This window comes from Pristiophorus japonicus, chromosome 13 (assembly GCF_044704955.1).
Source record: "Pristiophorus japonicus isolate sPriJap1 chromosome 13, sPriJap1.hap1, whole genome shotgun sequence".
Classification (NCBI taxonomy): Eukaryota; Metazoa; Chordata; class Chondrichthyes; family Pristiophoridae; genus Pristiophorus; species Pristiophorus japonicus.
Genome location: NC_091989.1, coordinates 21,540,166 through 21,564,765, shown reverse-complemented (window position 1 = coordinate 21,564,765; position 24,600 = coordinate 21,540,166). Strand labels below are relative to the sequence as shown.

Genomic DNA, 24,600 nt, shown 5'->3' with positions numbered 1-24,600 from the left:
TAGGTTCAGAATAAGGGGTCGCCCATTTAAACTGGAGATGAATTTTTTTTTAAAACCTTCAATAATTGGATCCTGGTAGATTAGTTTTGACCGTTGAAGGTGCTAATAATTCTGTACCTGAGCCAAATCTGAGATGGAGAAATTCTCCTGAGGGTCATGAATCTTTGGAATTCTCTACCACAGAGAGCACTGGAGGCTGGGTCATTGAATATATTTAAGGTGGGGATAGACAGAATTTTGAAAGATAAGGGAGTCAAGGGTTATGGGGAGCGGGCGGGGAAGTGGAGCTGAGGCCAAGGTCAGATCAGCCATGATCTTATTGAATGGCGGAGCAGGCTCGATTGGCCAAATGGCCTACTCCTGCTCCTATTTCTTATGTTCTAAATGATCTAACATCCTGCTGTGCTCTCTCAGGCTGTGCTGCATCAGACAATGTTCATGGTATTCTGAGGCAAGGCAAAACTCTTGAGGTTTTACTAAATGCAGTTTTACTGAGTCTGATTTCTGTGAATTGCTGTGTACAAGTAGCTGAACTTGACTGATGTCTGACCTTGGCTGCCTCAATTTGGTGGGGAAGAAGGAGGTGCCTGATGGAAGTTACTGCTTCAAAATATTTATCCTTAATATTTTCAGCAAGAACCCTTGTGTTTAGGACGAGGGAGTTTGAAATGTGTCAACTTATGGAACATTTTTAGTTGTCTGTTTGATTTTTGCAAACCAACTTGAATAAAGTTTTGATGTATGGAGTAAATACAGTTCTATTAGGGAGAGCCGGTTCAGTAGGCTGAGGACAGATCTTTTTTGTTGTAAAATGGCCATTGCCAATCATAGGTAGTACTTGGCTTTTCTTGATAATGAATAGGTTTCTTTGTTCTTAAACTTGTGTGTGTTTCTAAGTAGCTCTGTAAGTGCACCAATCCTCTTGGAGCTGCCTGTTGTAGTTCTAGAGGCAGACTCGTAACTTTAACGGAGTCCTAGAATCCTACTTTAAATGGCCTGACATTTTGTGAGGAAAGGCTGTTAAATTTTTTTTTTTTTAAAAACCTTCAATAATTGGATCCTGGTAGATTAGTTTTGACCGTTGCGGGTGCTGATAATTCTGTACCTGAGCCAAATCTGAGAGATGGAGGATTGGGAAGAAACCGTTGCAGCTTTTGAAGTCCTTCGTTGGAGGGTGAGTGATGTAAAGTCATGTGCGGTACAAGTTTTATTCTGTAATATGAGTGAATTATCTATAATAACCTACCTAGAGGGTAATAAATGGTCAAAACCAAACCTTGCGATGTTACTAGGATTTCTGTGAAGAATGGGGGATAGTGAATTGTTCATTCCATATCCACTTGTACTGTGAAAATCACCCAGCAGTACAATTCTGGATTTTAGGTTGTGTCTGGGAGAGCATTTTAAAACTATATATCAATAGATTTTGGTTCAGACCGCTATGGTCTTGTCACTTGTGGGCGTGAGAGCAGTCTGATGAATTAAGGACATTACAGAAGAAGTAAATAGCTTAATATTAAAGTGTATTGGTTGAAGTTTTTCTGTCTGATAATATGTTAAAACAAGCTTAATGACAGCTGCATTGTGCCTTCTGCCCTCACAAATGGGAGACACTTAACTGGATACCATGGGCAAAAGAAAATGTGTTGCAGAAGTGAAGCACCTGCTTTCAGTTTCTGCCACATATTGCCACTGAAATCGTTTTTGCAAATTGTATATTTTTGTGCCATATAATTAAAAAACATGCAACTATTTCTATCGTACACTGCATTGCCTCTTACATTTAAGTGTGAGAGCAACCGTTTGCAGATTTGATGAGGGGTGATGATCTGCACTTGGTGACTAACTAGGTCCTCCTTGGGGGTAAGTGGGATTTTACCCCCAAGTGGGCTCTCTTTGGGTTTAAGGTGGCACCTCCTTTTCCTCATTTGTGTGCTGTCCTGGGCTACATTATCCGCAAACATGGGGTCACTTGCCACATTTATGCTGATGACGTCCAGCTCTACGTCTGTTCTCAACCTTCCCATTGTCCTGTGCTGTCAAAGTGCTTGTCTGACGTACAGTTTTGGCTGAATGGCAGTTTCCTCCTGCTAAATATTGGGAAGACCAAGGCCAAGCTCTTTGGCTTCTGCTCCAATCACTGTACCCTTGCAACTGAGTCTATTCCTCCTTCGGCCACTGTCTCAGACTGGACCAGAGTGTTTGCAGCTTTGATGTCCTATTTGATCCTGAGTGAAACTTTCAATCCCATATCCTCTCCATCATAAAGACTGCCTACTCCCTCCTCCACAGCATTGTCTGTTTCTGCCCTTACCTCAGCCCATCTGCTGAAACCATTATCAATGCTTTTGTCACCTTCAGATTCTACTCTTCCAGTGTCCCGCTAGCCAGCCGGCCTCCCATCCTTCAGCCTCTTTAAACTTCAACTCTTTTAAAGTTCTGCCACTGTAACCTGTCCCACTCACCCGTCACATCTGTTCCCACTCACCAGCATTGGCTCACGGTCCCCCAACGCCTCATTTTAAATTCTTATCGCGTTTAAATCCCTTCATGACTCAATCTATCTCTTAACTCTCCAGCCCTACAACTCCTGTTCCTCTGAATCTGATGCCTCTGCATCATCCTCCACCCCAACCCCCAACTCATCGGTGGCTGTGCCTCCAGCTGCTCAAGCCCCACTCAGGAATCTCTGCCTTAAACCTCCCATCTCCCTCTCCTCCTTTAAGACCCTCTTTAAAACTCGTCTCTGGCCAAGTTATCCGATGGCTTGGCGTCCATTTTCCCCATATGCCTCTATGAAGCACCTTGGAGTGTTTTTCTATGACAAGTGTTATACAACAACAACAGTTTTCATTTATACAAGTCGATGTTGTTGAGTGATTATTAGTTCTCCTGACTCAGATGATGATGATTACTGCAACTAATTCTAATGGGAGACTTCCTCCCAAGTGTGTTGAAGTAAGTTTTCCACTGCTATCTGTTGTGTAGTTGTATACAGCATGGACGAGATGTACTCATTAATTTAATTTTTCTTATTGGGCAGTATCAAATGTTCAGCAGTTATATGAATTAAAATATTAAAGTGCACATCACAGTAACTCTTTTCTCTCTCTCAACAGCAGTAGTGAGTTCTAGGCTCTCTTTCACTTGCATGCAAATCATTATAACTCACTCCTATTTGTAATAGTCGTGGTTATTCTGACAGAGCAGCTGTAACTGATGATTAAAGAGCTTTTCTAAGTCATCACCCTCTGAGCCAAGTGGATGTGGTTTTGTTTGGGAGGGGAGCGAGACTTGATGAGGATGTTTTCTTATGACAGATTTAGTTTCTGAAGATAGTCTATTTTTTTCTTTCCTCCTCTCCCCTCGTGACAACATTAACTCTTTGTGTGGGTGTGATTCCACAGAAACGAGATGCCCATTAATACCTTGCCCAGGTAGCTATTAATGATTCACATGTTAGACCGTGGTGTGTGTTGGATTATTCAAACACTCTGAGGATCACAGCTGAATTTGATCCTGTGCAAATCTGATGCACACTTTCAACAGGATTTGCTGGATAGTGATCACGAGCAGGACTTTGACCTGGAAACATCTTTGATCACAACAGCAGCTAAAACTCATTGAACTGAAAATTGAATGCTATTGATCCCAAACACTAAGACACACTACAGCCTTTATTAACCAGAGTAGAATATATTTCTGTAATCCATAGCAATTTTCTAAACCGCATAGGGCTTGTACATCTTTTTGTACAACAGGGGTCTGATGTCAACTGTGGTTTCTGGGGAAGAAGGAAGGTGAATTAATGAAAGCAATCTCTCTGTTTCCTCCCACATAAACTACATGTTAAATCCTTATAGGGTGCGCTGTGTGGTTATAGCATTATAGTACTCAGACCAAAAGACCCCATGTTTGATCTCTGGTCTATGCTAAGTTTGCTGATATCAGCTGGTTCAGCAATTAGGAAGTGAAAATTCACCTCCAGGTCCAGGATATAGAGAGAGAGAGAAATATTAGCTGGGACCCTGCTTTTTACCTCTAACGATTCAGATCAGGAAAAGTCCGATCCAGCCGTGATGCTCTGCCATTGAATAGTCCGCTGGTACTCGCTGTCTGCACTCGGACATGAAGAATGGCTGGAGATGGGGAAAGAAGGCTGTTGGTACCAGTGGGGCTTATGTCCCTGCAAGAATCTGCACCTTCAGGAGTGAAGAGATAATGCCTGTGGGTTTTATTCACTTGTGTTCCCAGTGCCCCTGCCATTTATTTAATTTTTAAAAGGTGCAGTGTGTTTCCAGGAATATAACCCTCTCTAGTTAACAAAGGTTGCACTGTGTTCTTGGGATTAGTGGGATTCAATTTTCGGTTCACTGTGTTTTTGCTGGTGAGAGCCTGATTTATAATTGGAATTTTTCCCAAGTATTAAACTTGATTAAGTCTGAAGACAGAAATTATAATTTGAGAACCAAATCTATTGCCAATTATCGCTGAATCTTTTTTTTTACAAATGTTGGTAACCAACTTCTTGTCTGGTTATGTAATTCTCATCCTGCTAGTGAATCTCTTCTATGGATAATACCTAGTTTGATCACTGCCTTCCTCTTGCTGACAGAACCAGAATTGTTGCATTCCCAATCTTGGGATGATGAGCATTGCGCTAATATTTTTGCAATAGATGGGCTTGGTTTTCTAATGGGAAGAGCATTCCTATATTTGTGGGCTACTTGCTCTATTAAAATGTTTTCCCTTTAGTTTTATTCAGGTTATAGATTCACTAGCACAGGTTCAGTTCCAGAATACTCTGTTAACCTCTGTTGATAGAAAATGGAACTGCAATCAAATAGTTTTGACCTCATTCACTCTAGTTTGATCTTTTTGCAGATGACCCATGCGTGGCTTGAAATGGCCAGGCTGTGGTCTCAGTATTAATGCAACACTGCCCCAAATGCAAGCTTATTCCCTTCATAGACCTGGATACTGTTGCTTAAAATATTTTTATCTTTCCCCTCCCTCTTTTTAGAACTGATCTGCTTAACAAACTCACGGTAGAAGACACAAAAAAACATCCCAATAGTGGATAATCAAGGGGCTATAGGGAGGGAGGAACTTAATACATTCACTATCACTAAAGAAGTAGAACTCGGTAAAATAATGGGACTAAAGGCGGACAAGTCCCCTGGACCTGATGGCTTGCATCCTAGGGTCCTAAAAGAAGTGGCTGCGGAGATAGTGGATGCATTGGTTGTAATCTACCAAAATTCCCTGGATTCTGAGGAGGTTCCAGTGGATTGGAAAACTGCAAACGCCCCTATTTAAAAAAGGAGGCAGACAGAAAGCAGGAAACAATATTAGCCTAACTATGTTAGCCTAACATCTGCCGTTGGGAAAATGCTGGCGTCCATTATTAAGGAAGCAGTAGCAGGACATTTGGAAAAGCATAATTCAATCAAGCAGATTCAGCATGGTTTTATGAAAGGGAAATCATGTTTGACAAATTTGTTGGAGTTCTTTGAGGATGTAACGAGCAGTGTGGATAAGGGGGAGCCAGTGGATGTGGTGTATTTGGATTTCCAGAGGCATTTGATAAGGTACCACATAAAAGGTTACTGCACAAGATAAAAGCTCACTAGGTTGGGGATAATATATTAGCATGGATAGAGGATTGGTTAACTAACAGAAAACGGAGTAGGGATAAACGGGTCATTTTCCAGTTGGCAAACAGTAACTAGTGAGGTGTCGCAGGGATCGGTGCTGGGGCCTCAACTATTTACAATCTATATTAATGAATTGGATGGAGGGACTGAGTGTAATGTAGCCAAGTTTGCTGCTGATTCAAAAATTGGTGGGAAAGCAAATTGTGAGGAGGACACACAAAATCTGCAAAGGGATATAGACAGGCTAAGTGAGTGGGAAAACATTTGACAAATGGAGTGTAATGTGGGAAAATGTGAGATTATCCACATTGTCAGAAAAAATAGAAAAGTAAATTATAATTTAAATAGAGAAAAATTGCAAAGTGCTGCAGTACAGAGGGACCTGGGGGATCCTTGTGCATGAAACACAAAAAGTTAATATGCAGGTACAGCAAGTAATCAGAAAGGCAAATGGAATGTTGGCCTTTATTGCAATGGGGATAGAGTATAAAAGCAGAGAAGTCCTGCTACAACTGTACAGGGTATTGGTGAGATCACACCTAGAGTACTGCGTACAGTTTTGGTCTCCGTATTTAAGGAACGATATACTTGCATTGGGGGCTGTTCCGAGAAGGTTCACTAGGTTGATTCTGGAGATGAGGGGGTTGATTTTCGAAGATAGGTTAAGTAGGTTGGCCCTATACTCGTTGAAGTTCAGAAGAATGAGAGGTTATCTTATCGAAACATATAAGATATTGAGGGGGCTCAACAAAGTGGATGCAGAGAGGATATTTCCACTCATAGGGGAAATTAAAACTAAGTGGCATAGTCTCAGAATAAGGGGCCACCCATTTAAAACTGAGATGAGAAGCAATTTCTTCTGAGGGTTGTAAATCTGTGGAATTCTCTGCCCCAGAGAGCTGTGGAGGCTGAGTCATTGAATATATTTAAGGCAGATTAGACAGATTTTTGAGCACTTATGGAATAAAGGGTTATGTGGAGCTGAGTCCATGATCAGATCAGCCATGATCTTATTAAATGGCCCACTCCTGCTCCTATTTCTTATGCTCTTATGTTTTCTGGTTCGAACCCTAAAGTTTAACTTCCAACTCTCACTTGCTTAAACATTGTTCCAACATTGCTTAAAGGTGTTTGCACTCTTGGGGACTATTGGCTTCCTGTGATGAATCCAGTGTGGTCCCTTAGCTTGCTACACGATTGTTACAAGACTATTTAATTGGGATGAGTCATGTTTTGTATTTGAGAAGGAAATGACTTGGTACTCAAATCTTCCTTTATTACTTTTATTAAAGCTAGTTGATTGTTGATAGATGTTTTGACAGTATCTGCCAGTTTTAAAATAAATTTCATCAAAGCTAATAAAATTGCACCAACAATAATTTCTAGTTATGGCAGTGCAGCTGATCATCTTGCAAGTTTCCCTCCAATTAGGATTTCATGGATGCTGGTGGAACAATGTAATTAGTTGTTTAGACTGAAAACCACAACAGCTAAACAAATGGCCCATTAATTCTTTGCTGATAAGCATTGTTAATTGGTCTGGGAGGTCACTTTCTAAAAAGCTGCTCTAATCCAAGTCCCAAAAGCAACGTTGGTAAGTTTAAAAAGTGCAATTGAGGCTGAGTGAGGACTGGACAGAACAGGAGCCATGTATGCATAGTGCTGATTGTTGGTAGGCAGAGCGCAGGTGACTGGACTGCTGTGTACCCAACAATTACACAGGATATACGGCACAGAAACAGGCCATTCGGCCCAACCAGTCCATGCCGGCGATGTCCAACAGCAAGGCGTCTAACTCTATTCCCAAGCAGGTACGGAGGGTGAAAGTGCACTGGGTTGGCTGAAATTGCTTGAATATATTGAGGAATGATTTTAGGGTGGTCTTTTTGAGCCATGTTCATAGTTGTATTGTATAGTCCTGGACTATAGCAATATCATTCCAAACTTTTCATTTCTTAGTCTATGAAAAGGTTTTTTTGCTGAGCTTTCTAACTCCTTGTGGTTCCCAAAAATGTTGTTTTATTCCCAGAAACCATTTTAATTTTAAACTCTTCTCTTGATACTGACTTTTAGTCTTGGTATATTTATAATGTTCAGAAGACATTTAGTTTTAAATATTTTTTGTTCCCAAATTTAATTATCTTTTAGTCTTGGAAAATATTTTAATCAAAACATTTATTTTCTGCTTTTGATATTTTTGTTGCAGTCGTTTCAGGCGTTTCTTAAAGTTTATATTTCAAAACACATTGGCTGTTTCACTTCTCAAGTCACAAAAATGTGAACTATTAAAGCTGCGTTGGAATGATAACTAAGACTTTATCCACCTGTTTTGACATCTGATCCAAAAAGTTGTGGACTATTTAACTCGTGCTATAGTCCTAGAAATAATTTTAGTCTAGTTACATGTCTCTTTCCTAGAGCTCTTTTTAGTTTTATTCTATTTTTAATTTTCATAACAATTTAATCCTAAATTTAGTTTTAGTCAGCAATATATCTTCCTTGCTTCAGATGATTTAAAACCACACGGGTTTGCAATTATCATAATACAAACCAGGAGAAGCAGCAGTTTGTGTTTTTTGTTTTGCTGTGTGTGTCTGTACCAGGCAGAACATTGGCCCATATCCATGTCACTGTACCAGGCTGGAGTCTCCCCTCAGTATCCACGTGTCTGTTTTTGTTTGGCCACAGGGGCTTTGACAGACCAATTTATTCATTTTTATTCCACAATATTACCGTTGCAAGTTTTCCTCGTTTAATATCTCCTTTTCCTCACTTTATTTACGCGGTTTAACATCTCCGTTGAAGAATTGCGCCTCTGATAGTGCAGCAACCCGTCAGTACTGCACTGGAATATCTGCCTACATTATGTGCTCCAAGTTGTGGAGTGAGGCTTGAACCTATAGCTTTCTGATTTGGGCGAGAATGCAATCAACTGAGCCAAGCTGACTCATAACCCAAGTTACCTTGTTTTTTTTTTCCTTTTTCAAAGAACCTAGTCTTATTTATTTGTGGAAATGAACTGGTGAGCTTCTCTCAGTGCTTCCTGCATTTCTTGATATTTAGAAAGTTTACAGGCCCCATCCACATTCAACCAGCAGAAGTTAGAGAGTTTTATTTCTACAGTATAGTCCTTTAATTCCACCAGCCAATAGATAAAATTTTTGGGCATATTCTTCACTTTGTATATCATTTCTTTTTTGTACCCATCAAGCACATCATAGTCCTTGCTTTTTAGTTCTGTTTCTTCCTCAGTTTGAAGGTCATCCTCACCTGGATCAACATGCCCTTTCGGTGGCGTCCAGTGATGCTCCCCGTAAGAAGCTTGCAAAAGTAGAAATTCAATTTCCTTTGGCTTGTAGCTTACTGCTGCATTTAACCTCCTGAAAATGATCAATCCACAAGCTCTGCAAGACATAGCTGGTCCCGAGCATTAACCAATCCATGTCAACACAACTGAGGCAGTGTCACTGCTGCACAAGACACAATGCCACATTTAAAACTTGGTGTTCTTGCCTTTGTGATGTGTGGTATGATGGGATTTTTTTTGTGTATTGTGTAGATATATTTAAATCAGAATTAGTATGCCGTGCTACTTCTGTATGCTGGAAATATCGGGCTGAGCATGGTGATATGCAGCCTCATTGCACTGCTTAACCCTGAGCTGTCCTATTGTCATGGTAATTTTGCAATTCCAGAACATTACCCACTTGCCTTCCTTTCTTAATCCCTCCACAACTGAAACATTTGTCCCCACCATCACCTCGAGGATTGATTTCTGTAACACATTCCTTTCTGGCCTCCCCTTTTCTGCTTTTCACAATTTCTGGATAATCCAGGGCTCTACTTTGAGTTCTCTTCACAAAGCTCCACTGACTCCATGTGCTCCACCAAATTAGCTTCAAGACCTTTCTCCTTGTTTTCAAGCCTCACCTCACCATATATGGGAAATCAGTTTTTGAGCTGCATATCATATCCTCTGTTCCTCTGGCTCCAGATTGTTCAGGACTCTCTTCCAGAAGCACTTTGCCTTTTGGCCTCCCTCCTAAATTCATTATTTCCTACTTGCTGTCTGCCTTTCCTCCTTGTAATGTGCTTTTCAAGCATTCTTTTATGCAAAGAGGACTATGTAAATGTAATTTGTCACAAAACTGATTGGGATCTCTTTACCACAGGGTCATAGTTTAGCAACAACTTGATGATTGATTGTCTCGGGTGGGCTGGGGGTGGTTTTATTATTTTACTGACCAATGCAACCCATTTTATCTGAACAGTAATTGTGATGCGTTTAGCGCCATTTCTTGACACAACAGGTGAAATCTCTGTTGATGTTTATTCCTTCTCCATCCTTCCTTTTTGCCATCTAGGCATTGCTATTTTGAGGAGAATGGGTGAAAAGGAGAGAGAAGTATGCCCATGTGTATTACCCGAGGCTGGGGATTAAAAGAAGGCGATCACTGAAATCTGTAAATCATTTTGAAAACTGATTGTAGATTTCAGTATTTGTACTGATACTCTGGAAGAGCAGTAATCCTGTAAACGTATCTTTGTTTCAACCTGGTAACATGTCATAGATTCCTCGTGATTGATCGACGCCATCATTGACGACTTCTGGATTCCTTCTTGGTTTATTCGCTGATTGAGGGCAGGAAAATTGTTCCTGTAGCTCTGTCAATGCTGCTGTGTAACCAGTGGCTAGGTATGAAAGAGCAGGAGGGGATTACTGTCCTGATGATTTAAAATATAATAAATTTAAAAAAATTATTATCCTCTCTTGTGGCGGAATGGCCTCCACTCATCACCTGGCAACCCCTTTCTCCCCCCACACCCCCTCCCAATGGTAACAGCAATGTTGTGTACTTACCATGTCTGGAAGTGTGAGCCAGATCCCACATCCACCCACCACATGGCACGGTGCATTGGTTGAGCGAACACACTGTGCAACCCAGTTAAGTTGTTTATAAACACCGGTGAACATGCTGATCCCAGATTCTTGAAACCAATCTACAGTAAATACCCTTTCCATTTTTCTTATGAATAGCAGATCCAGTTTGCTGACCAGAAGCAAGAGTTCAACAAACGTCCAACAAAAATAGGTCGTCGCTCGCTTTCTCGATCAATCTCCCAATCCTCAACGGACAGCTACAGCTCAGGTAGGCGCTTCCAGGGCTTCAGTAAGATGTCCTGTATATACGCACGTGAAAAATGTTTAGGACAGGAAAAGGCCATTAATCCCAATAAGCTCGTCCCTTCTTCATGGACCAACACCACCTTCCAGCTTCTCATCAAATCCCTAACTTCAGTTCCCCAAATCCCATTCGTCATGCTTTAAGTTATCCTCATTGCTCGCCTAAGTATCCACTTGGGCAATAATCACTGTCCTGTAACTTGGTAACCAGAATTGCATGTAGTACTCCAGATGAATTTCCCAACACCTGGAACAGCAATAGTTCAGCCTTTTTGATTTGTAGTGCCTGCCTCTGCTGATGCAGGAAGGGGAGTTTTAAATGCTCCCCTGTATTTAAAAGACATAAAAACATACACGCAGGTTTGTTTGTGTATAGATTTCATGGTTCAAACCTTTTGAATAATTGAATTATTTCTGTATAATATACTACATTTTTATTTAGATTGAATCAATTGATCTGTAGTGGCAGCTATGCAAAGACTTGCAAGCTGGCTATTCTAACCTGCAGTTATTGGAAATACTGATCCCAGCATAATTGTGGCAAAGTAGTTGTGTGTTTGATTCAAAATTGAACTGCATTTGGTGTGTGGTTTTAAGATGGTGAAAGTATATTAGTGGTGCAGCATGCTGAGTAACAGTGCATGATGCAGTGCAGGTTCAGTTGCCTCACCCATTTCTTTGAGTTTGTCATCTCAGCTATTTTGCTGGGGGAGATGTTGAATGGGGAGATCAAGGGCCTCCTTACAGAGGAGGTGGGGAGGAGGTAAAATCAGAGGGCGAGTCATTTTGGGCCAGCATTGCTGGAGCCCTGTTGGTAGGTTGCCTGTTCATTCAGTAATTGGTATGCTGTCCCGGGCCATGGGTAGAAAACGGGTCGATTTCACACCTTCCCAAAAATACAGGGACAGTACCACCTTAAATACATATGATGCCAGTCATTAGCACTACCCAGTTTATTTTATAGAGCCAGTCGACAGCAAGACACGAGATGCAATTGGGATGATTGATAGGGTCGGGTGTTCACAGGAAACACCAACACTCATTGATACCATTCTGTTCTAAAGTCATCATACCATCGCAGGTAGCTTGAATTGGAACCCAGAGAGATGTCTAAAAGAAAGACTTGGATTTATATAGCACCTTTCACGACCACCGGGCGTCTCAAAGTGCTTTACAGCCAATGAAGTACTTTTGGAGTGTGGTCACTGTTGTAATGTAGGTGCATGCATAAGGACCTGTAGAGATAAATGGAGAGGACAGGAAGTCAAAGATCAACTGGGTTGAGACCTCTTCAACATGCTTCCACTCTTGTATTGGATGGGTGCCATGTATTCAATATTTTCTTTTCTTCAGTTATTTAATGCTGTCATCCCAAGCATTTCTCTCTCAGAATAGTTTTTTTTTTAAAAAGGCAGTCAGTCCATCGTTTTGACAAACTTTTGGCCACAGACCATGGCTAGGCATCCATTGCCCGATTTCTGTTTGTGAAGCACTTTGGGACACTTTTTACATTACAGGTGCTATATAAATGTTGAAATATAGACCTATCATAAGCCTGGCAAAGGTGTTTCTGCAACTTCTAAATACCACAGTTACTTGCTGTTTTCACCCATGACAGTTGCCAATCTTGGGACTGCTGCAGATTGCAGTGTACCTATGCAGAGTGACTGCAGGTTGAAGTAAATCACTCCCAATATTGTTTTGATGATTTTTTAAATTACCATGACTTTGGCCTTTTTCATTTTATCCTCTGAATGAAACATTCCATTTATTATAAATGTAAGAATCTGAAAAATCAGCGCTGTGTATTGCCTGTGCAAAGGATTAATCTAAATAGATCAGTGCTGTGTATTAATGTTGTACTGTTGAGGGGAAAGTCTAGGTATAACTACCCCCTGCCATCACACTGTTAACAACTTTATTCTTTAGTTATTAAGGATTTATCGCACTGCAATTATTACTGGAATCTCAACACAGCCTTGCACTGAACTGCATTAACCTCCAAGTGATCGCTTGCTGCTTGCTTCAAACCTGCCTGCATCTCGCCATCGTTCTGTAGTGATGGAACTAGCCACTAACCAGCTTTTTTTTTCTTCCTCTCCAGAACTGATGGGTATGTCTAATCAAAATAATGGTAAGCAGATGGTAGAAATAGTTTGGAAAAAAATGAAGCTGTTCATAGAGACAGGTACGAGAAAGCGATCACTTGTCCCAGTGTATGCTCACCTGTGGCAATTGCATCTCGCCTCAAAAAAGGACAGACAGAGGAAGCCATTTTGCAGCTGGGAAGATAAGCCACCTTTAGCTAGTGTCCTTTTACAGTGAACTTGATTTTGTGTTCCTTTCTGGAAGAGGGAGGGGGAATACTGTGAATGAATCTGGAAAATACTGACGGCAATATTAGGGAATCAGTGCTAAACACATCCACATGATCCTTTTTGTTTTTTTTAGTGGAGACGATAACCTATTTTAAATAAACAGGCTAATTGCGATAATATAACAGAGCAATGTTTATCCTACAAATTCATTAAGTGTTTGTTCACGAACATCTACCAAAAAATTTCTAGATCCATATTTTTGGGGGTATTTCCCTTTGTTTTCTCTCCATCTGTCCTGAAGATGCTGATTTGTGCTGGTCTATATTGCATCAGCAATCTTTCAGTATCTCACTCAAGTGGCCACTTGACATGTGTAAGCTTAGACGTTGAGTGTTGGCAGGCTGCTCAACCTGGGGAGAGTGGAGCTTCACAGTCAAATCTGGTGCTATCATTATTGACACACATTTTCCAGCAGCAGCCACTGGAGACTGATCAGATGTTGGAATTCCTCAATATTCCTCTTCTCGCCTCCCCAAAAGCTCAGACACCGAAGCCAATTGTCGGGCTTCTACCACTGCCTGACTCAGTTAACTCCGCACAGACCAGGGATCAAACCCTGTTACTCCCTGGTTTTTAATAGCTCACTGCCACGCTAAAACCTAGCTTTTATTACCTTTATGGGCTGGGGGAGAGCTTGAAATTCTGTTAAATACTGTAAATGTTAGCTACTTTACATGGAGTGTTGTATTCAACAAGGGAACAAGTGGAGCCAGTCATTGGGAACCCTTCGACGATGTCCACTCGTCATTGGTGTCAATAGGGCAGATCTTTGCAACAGTTGCAGCTAGTTCTTATGACTTCAGAGTATATCCTAAAGCTTTGAGTTGGGATTGATCATGATGGTAAACACTTATCCTGTATGAACCGTACCTCTGGAGTTACCTTCTCTTATGCTAAATCCTATGGGCCTGACGAGCTTGACCCTGGATCAGTTGACTCCAAATTGCCTATTCTAGCATATTTAGCAGTCCTAATCTGGCCAATAGCTAATTGTCTTGTTCCCATGAAGGCAAAAGGGCACAACCTTTTACTTAAATTATTCCACCTTCTATCTCCTTTTGGCATTAAAAAATTGTTTTATTTTTTTCCACGCAGCCTTGTCGTGGCAAATTCCTGACGCCACCTTGTTTTTCAAAGAAAACCCTTTGAAGATTACAATTCAAGCAATCTCTCTGTAGAATGTGGAAGGGCGAATTTGCTGAGAAGGTCACTTCAAGGAAAAACAACATTTATTTTTAAATATGATTGCCTTGAGTAAACTGGCCTGTTTAATTTATGTAGCAAGAAAGCATTTAAATGTTTAATTACCTCCAGCAGCACTTTGCAAGACAAAAAAACTGCTGTGACCATTAAATTGTTAGACTGCATGGATCAGGAGTATAATTTGCTCAAATACAAAGCCACCAGAAATAATTGAGAAGGACGATCATTAGTTATGTGTCTAATTATATACATAATACAGTGCAAGACCTTTCAAACCAAGTCAAGTCATTCCTTAAAGAAACTGGTTTACTTTTATTTTGCTTACACTTCTGATCGCTAAAGTTATTGCTGAGGTAGTCAGACAAGAAGTGTGTTTATTTAGGTGACAATCAGCTATATTTTTATAATGTGCAATAATCTCTCCTTTGCATTATTGCATAATATCAATTGGGGTAATTATAGATTTAATCTCAAGATTGAGATCTTTCTCTCTCTTTCTCTTCCCCCACCCCCCCCCCCCCCCAATCCTTTGATTAATTTGATTGGCAGATGTGTATCAGAGGTTGAATAGCACCACAAGCTGTACATATTAATCTCCTCATTGCAAGAACAACAAGTGTCTGCATCTGTGACTGCTATCCAGTATTTGAAAGCACATTCTTTGAGCTTGTCTAAAGTAATTATTCACTCAGCAGAGCTCACTTGTACCGCAACCAGGATCTTGTGAAAGGCTACCTTTTGGTGCAGAATAGGGAGGGCTGTAACAGCCCATACTGAGAAGGCACACTCGGAAGCACTGCAGTATACAGCGAACATACTGATAGTTGTAACCTGGCAAGTTGCTTTGTTTTTAGGCTTGGGTAAAGCAAGACCGTAACTCTCAGACTGGTCAGCTTTGGGTTTGCCATCCTTGGGGACCTGACCAATTCTTGATCAAATGCTTTGTAGGGTATGATAGTGGGTGCTCTTAAAAGTTTAATCTCAAAGTTTTACTACGAACGGCTCACTATAATGGATGTCCGTGCTGGTGAATGGAATTTCAGCCACACTTTGCACCCAATGTTGGAAATGCTGTTTCCCGAGTTGGGTATAGTACAGATGATGTGCCTTAACGCCAACTTCAGAACAACATCATCGACTGCACTATTGTGAATTTTCCATTGCTAACCCACTATTTGCCCAGTTTGGTAATAGTAATAGGGAGGGCTGTGAGTAGGCTGCCTGCACTCTTTCACCTGTCCCTCCCAATGGCCCGAGGAAGCATATGTTTGTAGGGTTGAAATATTAAAACTAGGAGCTATTATAGGAACGAAAATACTTTTTTTTTGTCCTGGCTTCTATATTTTTCACTGAAGGTTTAAAAAAAATATATCAATGAACTTTATCGGTTTTAGCTTGAACACTCAAAATATTAGTTTCCAATGATGATTCAGTGCTTCAATGCATCATGTAGAGTGTCGGTGTGCCATACAGACCAGGGTGCCTCTGGATTTGATCCTTAGTCTGTGGTGAGTAGGTTGATCTCGGGGCGCTGGTTGGACTGCAGTACTGCATTTGTCCTTGGTGCCCCAGTCCTAGGGAGGGAGATATAAGGTGTAATTTTCTGATTTTTGTTACCCTGACAGGGAGCTTTGCCCACAGAATATATAACAGGAACTTAGAGGTGTTCTGTGTGTGATTTTCCAACCATTTAAATTGATGTTTAGAAAACTGCTCAGATCAGGGCTAAATTCCTGATATATGCTCCAGGTGGGTCCTGTGCGTGCTTCCTTGATCCTTTGTCCGCACCGTGTTAAAATCCAGATTAATTACGCCACCCCTGCTCTTCTCTCTTTTCCCCCCTCCCACTCCCAGACCGCAAAGCTGTGGGACTCCTTACTTTCCTCACTCTCTTGTTTCTACTACAATCTACAAGCTTTTATTGCTGGTCTGCACATCAGTGGGCCATGGCTCTTAACCTAAATTTCTCAATGCAATAAACTTTCAAGCTTGTTATATTATTCTTCAGGATTGAAAAGATCCTGAGAGCTTAGGCTCGAACCTTTTTACACAAGTTCTGAAAAACTAAGAAAATTGATCCACTGTTTACACTTCATACCCTGGCATTTAAATATGAAATGAGTTGACTTTTTGTTTAATACATATAGACTTGTCAACCTGTCGAAGCTTTGCTGTCTCCTCCCCTCCTGCTCACTTCCTCCCCTGTCCTAAACAGGGTGTTGATCACCAGTGAAATCACTGGCTCTTGTTGGTAATCAGTGACCGCAGTGGTTTGTGTGTGCTAAGTTTAAATCTTGGCCGTGGTGTTAGGAGCAGGTGATCTGTTGGAGCCCAGGCAGGACATTCAGTGCTGGTGACCCTGTGTTCACAAAACATTTTTCATGTGATTGCCACGTGACGACCACAAATCTTGTCAAAAAGTGTTCTAATGTACATGTATGGCTGATCTGCTATTCTTCCTCTCTGGCATAAAGACGATGTTTTTCTTTAAAGTTCTTGTTTGCTTTATTTTCTGTTCAACAGCCTATCTTTGAACAGGGCAGTTCTTTTTAAAATTGACATTTCAATGGGAATGGCAGAATCCTGACCAACAATAAGTTTGGGCTTTGGGTAAATAAAAGTACTCGCCATTCTTCTCAGATAATCAACTAAAGGCTTATTAATTTATAAAAGGCTACTGATTGCATCACTCACTTATCCTTCACCGTACAACTCATTGCAGGAGGTCTGTTGCACGCCACTAGCCAAAAAAGAATAAAACTATCCCTATTGCTCGCTCGATGAGTAGATGTTCCATATAGTGTGATACACAGAAGTCACAACACGGAAACAGGCCATTCGACTCAACTGGGTTGTATTTACCATCCACATAAGCCAAAAGTCCTCCTCATATTTACCCAACCGATTCCCATGCCCCTGCAACCCCTTTTTCTTCAACCTATCCAATCTTGAATGTTGACATAGTTTCTCCCTCAACCACTAACATTGGAAGTGAATTTTGTAGCTTCATAACTCGTGTAAAGACGTTTCTCTTGCTCTCTTGCATTTAATCTTGTATCTATGGCCCCCTTATTCTGTACCCCTTAACTACTGAAAACTGTCTGCTTCTGTCTATCATTTCCCAATCTTTCAAAGTTTTGAACTCTTGTATCATGTTACCCCGTAATCTGTGTTCTAACAAAAGAAGCCCCATACAGCCCAGTAAGGGTTGCAGATTTGATCTCTTGTCTGTGCCAAGTTAGGTGAACTTAGCCAGCTTGTGAAGGAGGGACTACATTTGGGGTGGGTGTGAAATCAAGTGACTCCTGCTGGATGCTTGGCAAGGGCAGGATCAGGCTCCCCCATGATATTCTCTCCAGATAGTTGCGCACAATCCAGGTTCTAGTTAAGAATTGAGAAAGGTACTACACCCTAGCATGAGCTACCATCAGAGGAGTGATTGGGGAGAAATGGAGAAGAGGAACTGCCTCTGCATGGTGCAATACCAGATGTTTACAAGGCAGGAACTTGAGTTCAGCTTTGTAGCTTCAAATGGTTCCAGCTTCATGATGTCTTCTGCACTCTGAGATAACCCACTTGTAACTGCTCCCAAATATAGTTATTCTCTGCATAACATTCAAAGACAGTAAAAGTTTCAATGTGTCACATGTTTTAAAATACCAGTATGTTGTCATCTTCAAACTTTGGTGATTTTTTTTCTTTTTTTCTTTAAATTTGTTGTTCTGGCTGTGGGACTCTCTGGCAATTATCATCCCTGCAACTCTGTCCTTTTAGTCAGAAGTTGAAATACAATTACTAACCCCTGGATATTTGGAGCATACATTAGATGATGGGAGTAAGATGTTTGCTTATTGCTTTCTTACTTTTCTTCTTTCCCACCCTCTCCACATAAAGTCGATTTTAAGCTGTCTGTGCTATCGGCAATCGCTAGAATTGATTTCAGGAGATGCCCATCTTAAAGTGCTTTTTTTGTTAGCTCAGACAGGCAGCGCCTGCACTGAAGATTGTATTTTGAAACTATGTTGTGTATAATGTGCATTGGTTGGTTCCAGTTTTCTGAAACATAGAAACATAGAAAATAGGTGCAGGAGTAGGCCATTCGGCCCTTCGAGCCTGCACCACCATTCAATAAGATCATGGCTGATCATTCAACCTCAGTACCCCTTTCCTGCTTTCTCTCCATACCTCTTGATCCCTTTAGCTGTAAGGGCCATATCTAACTCCCTTTTGAATATATCTAACGAACTGGCCTCAACAACTTTCTGCGGTAGAGAATTCCACAGGTTAACAACTCTGAATGAAAAAGTTTCTCCTCATCTCGGTCCTAAATGGCTTACCCCTTATCCTTAGACTGTGACCCCTGGTTCTGGACTTCCCCAACATCGGGAACATTCTTCCTACCTCTAACCTGTCCAATCCAGTCAGAATTTTATATGTTTCTTTGAGATCCCCTCTCATTCTTCTAAACTCCAGTGAATACAAGCCCCGTGAGAACTGCAGCTTTGCATGTTACTATTAATGTAACTGCAGAACTCTTAACACTATTGAAGTGAAATCAAGGCAGCATTTGACCAAGTATGGAACCATGGAGAACTGGGAAAAATTGAAGTCAATGGGGGCCAAACAGAAAAACCCTCCAGTGGCTGGAGTCATAACCTGACCCAAAAGAAGATAGTTGTTGTCAAAGGCCAGGAGATCACTGCTGGACTTCCTCAGGGGAACATCCCAGGCCCAACCATCTTTAGCTGATGCATCAGTGACCTTTCCTCCATCAGTATGTCAGGATTGGGACAGTTCACTGGTGATTCCGGTGCGTTCTGTTCTATTCCCAATTTCCCCGAAAATTAAGCAGCCCATATCAGCCTACAGCAGAACCTGTATAACATTGAAGTTCGGGCTGACAAATGGCAGTTAACAATTGTGCCACGTAAGTGCCAAATAATGACCATTTCAAACAAGGGAAAGCCCAGCTACCTCCCCTTACCCTTCAACGGCAGCACAGTCAACATCTTTGGGGTCACCATTGACCAGATGCTGAACTGAACCAGCCATATCAACAACATAGCTACAGGATAAGGGCAGAGACTGAGTACTTTGCAACGAGTGGCTCACCTCCTGTTCTCTTAAAGGCTCTCTACTATCTGCAAGACTCAAGTCAGTGATTTGATATTGCCACTTGGGCCACTCATTTGGATCTGATCAGTTCATTAATTGGTGCCCCTGACACTGGACTCGATATCCACCACTGTGGCTGCCGTATGTATGATCTACTGGATACATTGCAGTAACTCACCAAGGTTACTTTGACAACACATCTCTCCCCTGCAACCTCTACCACAGAGGAGGACAAGAGCAGCAATGTCATGGGAGCACCATGACCTTTGAGTTTTCCTCCAAACCAAAAAGAAAGACTTGCATTTATATCGCACCTTTCACGACCACTGGACATCTCAAAGCGCTTTACAGCCAATTAAGTACTTTTGGAGCGTAGTCACTGTTTGTAATGTGGGAAACACCATTTTAACTTGGATATATAGCACTGTTCCTTCATTGTTGCTGGTTCAATATCCTGGAATTCCCTACCATCATGTGAGCACCGTCCCCGCGAGGACTGCAGCAGTTGAAGGAAAGGCCTTCCACCATCACCACCTTAGGGCAACAAGGGATGGGTAATAAATGTGACCATGTCCCAAAAAAAACACATCTTCAGCGCAGCACGCTGTCCAGTGATGGTTGTACATCATGAAATATTTATGATCTTTCTTGGTGTTTGAGGCTTTGTAAATTGTGTGAAATTAACCCTGTATGTTCCCAAGACATGATTGAAGCATCTGGAAGAACTGCATACTTTGTCCTACTGCTGATAACTCGACTCAGTCCAACTGTAGGTGCTACTACATTGTAGGACTGTTGGCGTGGTCTCCCTGTTGGCCGCATTCCATCTTTTATTAAAAAAAATACCGGTTCCAGAAGCTAAAGGCACTTGTGGGCCTTCTACCTCTGTCTGGTAAAGGAGCTAGATTTTATAATGGATACCTGGGGATTCAATCCCACCTGTAAGCTCTCTAGGTCTTGACTCAGAGTGTAAAACCAGCATATGAGGTCTCTGTCCTGAAGCAGTGTGCTGTTTTAAAACGCCTTGTATAGCTTGCTTTGGTACGATATTTTCTACTTTTTTTTTCTGTTAGTGAGGAAGCTGTTAGCAGTAATTGTATATTGAAGGTTGTGGGGAAGCAACGAGCGTTCCAACAAGGGGCGACTGTGTTTAGTTGCTGATTTCAGAATTCACCACTAGATGTGTGGGAGTAATGGGGATATTGGCCACAGACCTCCATTTCCAGTTATGTGTCACTGGAGCAAAATGTCGTCTTGTCGTATCGGGGTAGAGCTGTTGAAACACAAAACGCAGTAACGAAAGGTGACTGAGAGGTACTGCTAAGAGTGCACATCCACTTTAATCTTTCACCTAAACTTTAGCTAGTTTACTCCTTTCAGCAAAAATGAAACTTGAGCTTTGACTAAAGATTATTCAGCTGTAAAAGTGTATTAAATTTGAAATGCGGTGAGGGATTTAAAGAAGTCAGAGTCTCGTATTACCAACCCTTTCCTCATCCCCTCAGACACATGCACTCTGTTTAGTAAAAGTGCACTGATTCAAATATATCTGAGAAACAGTGGTGCTCGAGGTGACCGTTCATGACCTGTGTCCACAGTCATTGACAGGGTCTCTGCTATGAGGCAATCTTGTTAACCAGAAGGTCAAAGTAATGGACACCCAACCATGCAGCCTGTCCATGCACCAGTGCCTAATCAGGACTAACTGCTTGTATAGTTTGTACAATTCAATGTGTTCTTAGAATTGTTTTTTGGCGTAATGTATCTGTACAGCCTCCATAACGAAGTTGTGGTGGGCTTCACGGCTTGTTTGCCCACCTTCCCAGCTTAACATTGAATAAGGCAGGTACTAGAAGACAGTATTGATATTTGTTAAGCTGATTGTTCACCGCTTCTCATTTGCCCCTAGCGGCATCCTACACAGATAGCTCGGATGATGAAACATCACCACGTGACAAGCAGCAGAAAAATTCAAAGGGCAGCAGTGACTTCTGCATCAAGAACATTAAACAGGCAGACTTTGGGCGCAGGGAGATTGAAATTGCTGAACAAGGTGAGAGATAATATCATATTGTCATCAATTCTGGTGCGGTTTAGCAATTTCCGGCATTCTGAGTTGGTTTCTTGAATTACAATAGATCCATGCAAAGCATAATTCGCACCCATTCGCAAGCAACACTTCCCTGCAATGACCAAGCTAACTGAAGTCTTCCTATTAACTTCTATTGCTGCTTCCCCCCATGCGGGGTGTACCCTAATCAGAGCAAGTGATTTTTAGCCTCCTCCTGGAAACTGAGATACCAAGTAGTCTGAGGCCCATTCTTGGAGATCCAGTCAGCATAAACTGCCCTGCCCTTCCCAGCACAGTGACCCACCATTTGCTATGAAGGCCAACCAACATGACCAGTAACAACTATTTTGTTGCAAAACAAAAACAATTAAATCAAGTGCCCCCTTATTAAAGGGGGGACACAGACCAAACAGTTTTCAAGTGCCTTTTTTTTGTTTATTTTCCCCCAACAGCTCTACAACTCTTTTGTTGCAAACCAATAAATAAACAGTTAAATCAAGTGCCCCCCCCTTTTTTTTTTTGTGGGTTTTTTTGGGCACCGAGAGGTAAATTATACAAGTACCCCCTAACTGGGGACACTAAAACCCGGCAATAAAATAAATTAAACTTTAAAACAAGTAAAATCAAATTAAAATTTGGTTGCCGGGGGTGATGATGCACTCCAGTTCCTCCGGCACCCACCTCTCGCGGAAGGCCGCGAGCGTACCGGTGGACACCGCGTGCATGACCAGTAACAAGCAGGTCCTCCCACTCCCCTCCATCCCAGACCCAACTAATCCCAGAAACTAGGACCAAAAAGGCTGCTTATGGCCCTTTGATCCATTCTGCTCAACAGGCTTATAACTCTCGTCAAGAAACCTAGGTGTATCAATACACTCATACAAAGCACCATGCAGTCAAAAGGTACAACAGCTTCATAAAATATACAAGTGAATGTTTGCTTCTGAGGATTCAATTTGTTTTATTAAAAAAAACACAGTCACAAAGCAACAATCAGGAGTTCAGACTTTGACAAGATAATGAATGTTGATAGCTACAGAGAGAATACTATCACCCGAAGCATGTCCCCTGCCATACACTGACAACTATGGAATGAACTGTGCTGGCCCAACCATACTGACCACTGCATGGATACAGTTTATTGGGGTTCACTGTTCAACAGCAGTCTTCCAAACTGCTGCAGGGTACAGCTGGCAGGACGTTAGCTGAAACGGAAGCCTGGGACTTCAGCGGAGCAAAGTATCAGGCATCATATTCAGGTATAAAAAAAAAATAATGAAAGGGTTGGAACTGCATGTCTGTTGATAGATTATTCCAGTTTAACAGATTGGGGAGGACCAGGGGACATGCGTTTAAACTAAGCAAAAATAGCAATAGACTGGATATTAGATTGTTCTTTTCCCAGAGAGTAGTGAGCTTCTGGAATGTGTTGCCGGCTGGTGCGGTGAATGCTGGCTCTTTGTATGCCTTCAAGAGGGAGCTTGACTGGTTCTTGTCTGGGGCAGAGATCACAACATGAAGGTAAGTGGGTTAACAGATAACATACACATGGTCAGTGTCATCTCCTATAGTTTTGATCTCCTGAGGGTATCGGAGAGGAATTTTCAAAAGGCTTTTTCCACTTATTCACTCTGAATTTTCCCCCTGGTTTTTTGCTTCGCCCCAGAGCAATTTGGATTGAGCAATTTTAACATTGAAACTGGAAACATGCATACATGATTCTTGCTGTATAAGGGAGATGTTCCCTTTGAGGTGGTTTTCTCAGTGTTGTGCAGTGCTTTTTCCCAAGTTCAGCTTTATCCAGTAGGATGTTCAAAATCCAACGGTTTCTTCCGTTTAACATTTTTAAATGTTATTTTCACTTGTGATCTAACCATACGTCGCAGTCTTGCTTTATTCTGTTGTAGATTAAAACGGAACAACTTGGAGTTCCCAGAGTAAACTCATAATGTCGACCAATCAACATGTGTTCCAATAAAAGTCTCCATCGCTCATTCTGTACTTTCTCTTGTTTTGGTGCAGAAATGCCAGCGCTCATGGCTCTGCGAAAACGAGCCCAGGGAGAAAAGCCACTGGCTGGAGCCAAGATAGTCGGCTGCACTCACATTACAGCCCAGACTGCGGTGAGTGTCCAACCTTAAATCAATCCTTAGTTATTAAAATCAGGGGGTTGCGGGGTGAGCAGCTTAATTAGCAGTGTTCAGAACGGCTGTTCCAATCCAGCCTGGCTTAATGAAATTAAAGTTCTTTCTGTAGGTTACTGTGTGAAATGTGTTTCTGCTTCACTTTTGCTTTTTAACTATCTGATGTTTTCTATACTGAAGCCTGTGCATTTAGAGCCAGAAATAGGGAGGCTTGAACCAGCAGCAAGTTAAATAACTGCCAACACTTGATCCACACCAGGTTCATGTGCCATCTGATTTTCTGCATTCACCCACGACACCTTTAAACTCTAAAATGAATGTTGTGCTATTTACCGCACGCTGTGAAGGTGTGTCATGTGAAATCTATGACACCATGTGTTTATACTGATCTGATCTGGCTATATTCATCTCCGGTCTGTCAGTTTTACAGTTCAGTGATTTACATTTGCAACTATTACACTTCTATAATTTCAATGTGTACATGGCAAACAGCAATATCATACCAGTTCCTGCAGGTGGCACTGCTGAGCTATCAGAAACAGCACCATCACCAAGCACTTCATTGTCCAGAGTTCCCCGTTCCCTTTATTTCATATAGGATTAGAATTTTTCCATTTGACTACATTTGGGTTAGTGGTATTTGCATAGCCTCTCACATCTACAGCAGAGTGTACAAAACCATTTAATCACTGCACGGTTATCCTCACTGGCTTATGTTCTTAAACTGCCACCAACTCTATGACCCTTTTCTTTTTCTCCTCATTTTCTCATGCTGATGATTCATGCTGGGTGCATTTCTTGTGTGTGCGGGTGGGGGTCAGTTCAGTGGCCCTTGGAAAGCTCACCC

The 24,600-nt window shown here is 41.6% G+C and overlaps 1 protein-coding gene and 1 pseudogene across 15 annotated transcripts in view; one reads left to right on the top strand and one right to left on the bottom strand.

The window, feature by feature from the left end:
- Positions 1-24,600, top strand: part of LOC139278448 (putative adenosylhomocysteinase 3) — a 91,086-nt gene that overhangs the window by 39,162 nt on the left and 27,324 nt on the right. For 4 of the 15 annotated variants that reach the window (XM_070897224.1, XM_070897239.1, XM_070897237.1 and 1 more), the window contains exons 2-5: positions 10,696-10,807; positions 12,947-13,030; positions 21,448-21,591; positions 23,632-23,732. In XM_070897224.1, coding sequence (XP_070753325.1) covers positions 10,696-10,807; positions 12,947-13,030; positions 21,448-21,591; positions 23,632-23,732 — 441 coding nt within the window. The remainder of the gene's footprint in view (positions 1-10,695; positions 10,808-12,946; positions 13,031-21,447; positions 21,592-23,631; positions 23,733-24,600) is intronic. The other 11 variants (XM_070897226.1, XM_070897238.1, XM_070897229.1 and 8 more) reach the window with 7 other exon arrangements.
- Positions 8,656-9,072, bottom strand: LOC139277952 (bis(5'-nucleosyl)-tetraphosphatase [asymmetrical] pseudogene; annotated as a pseudogene).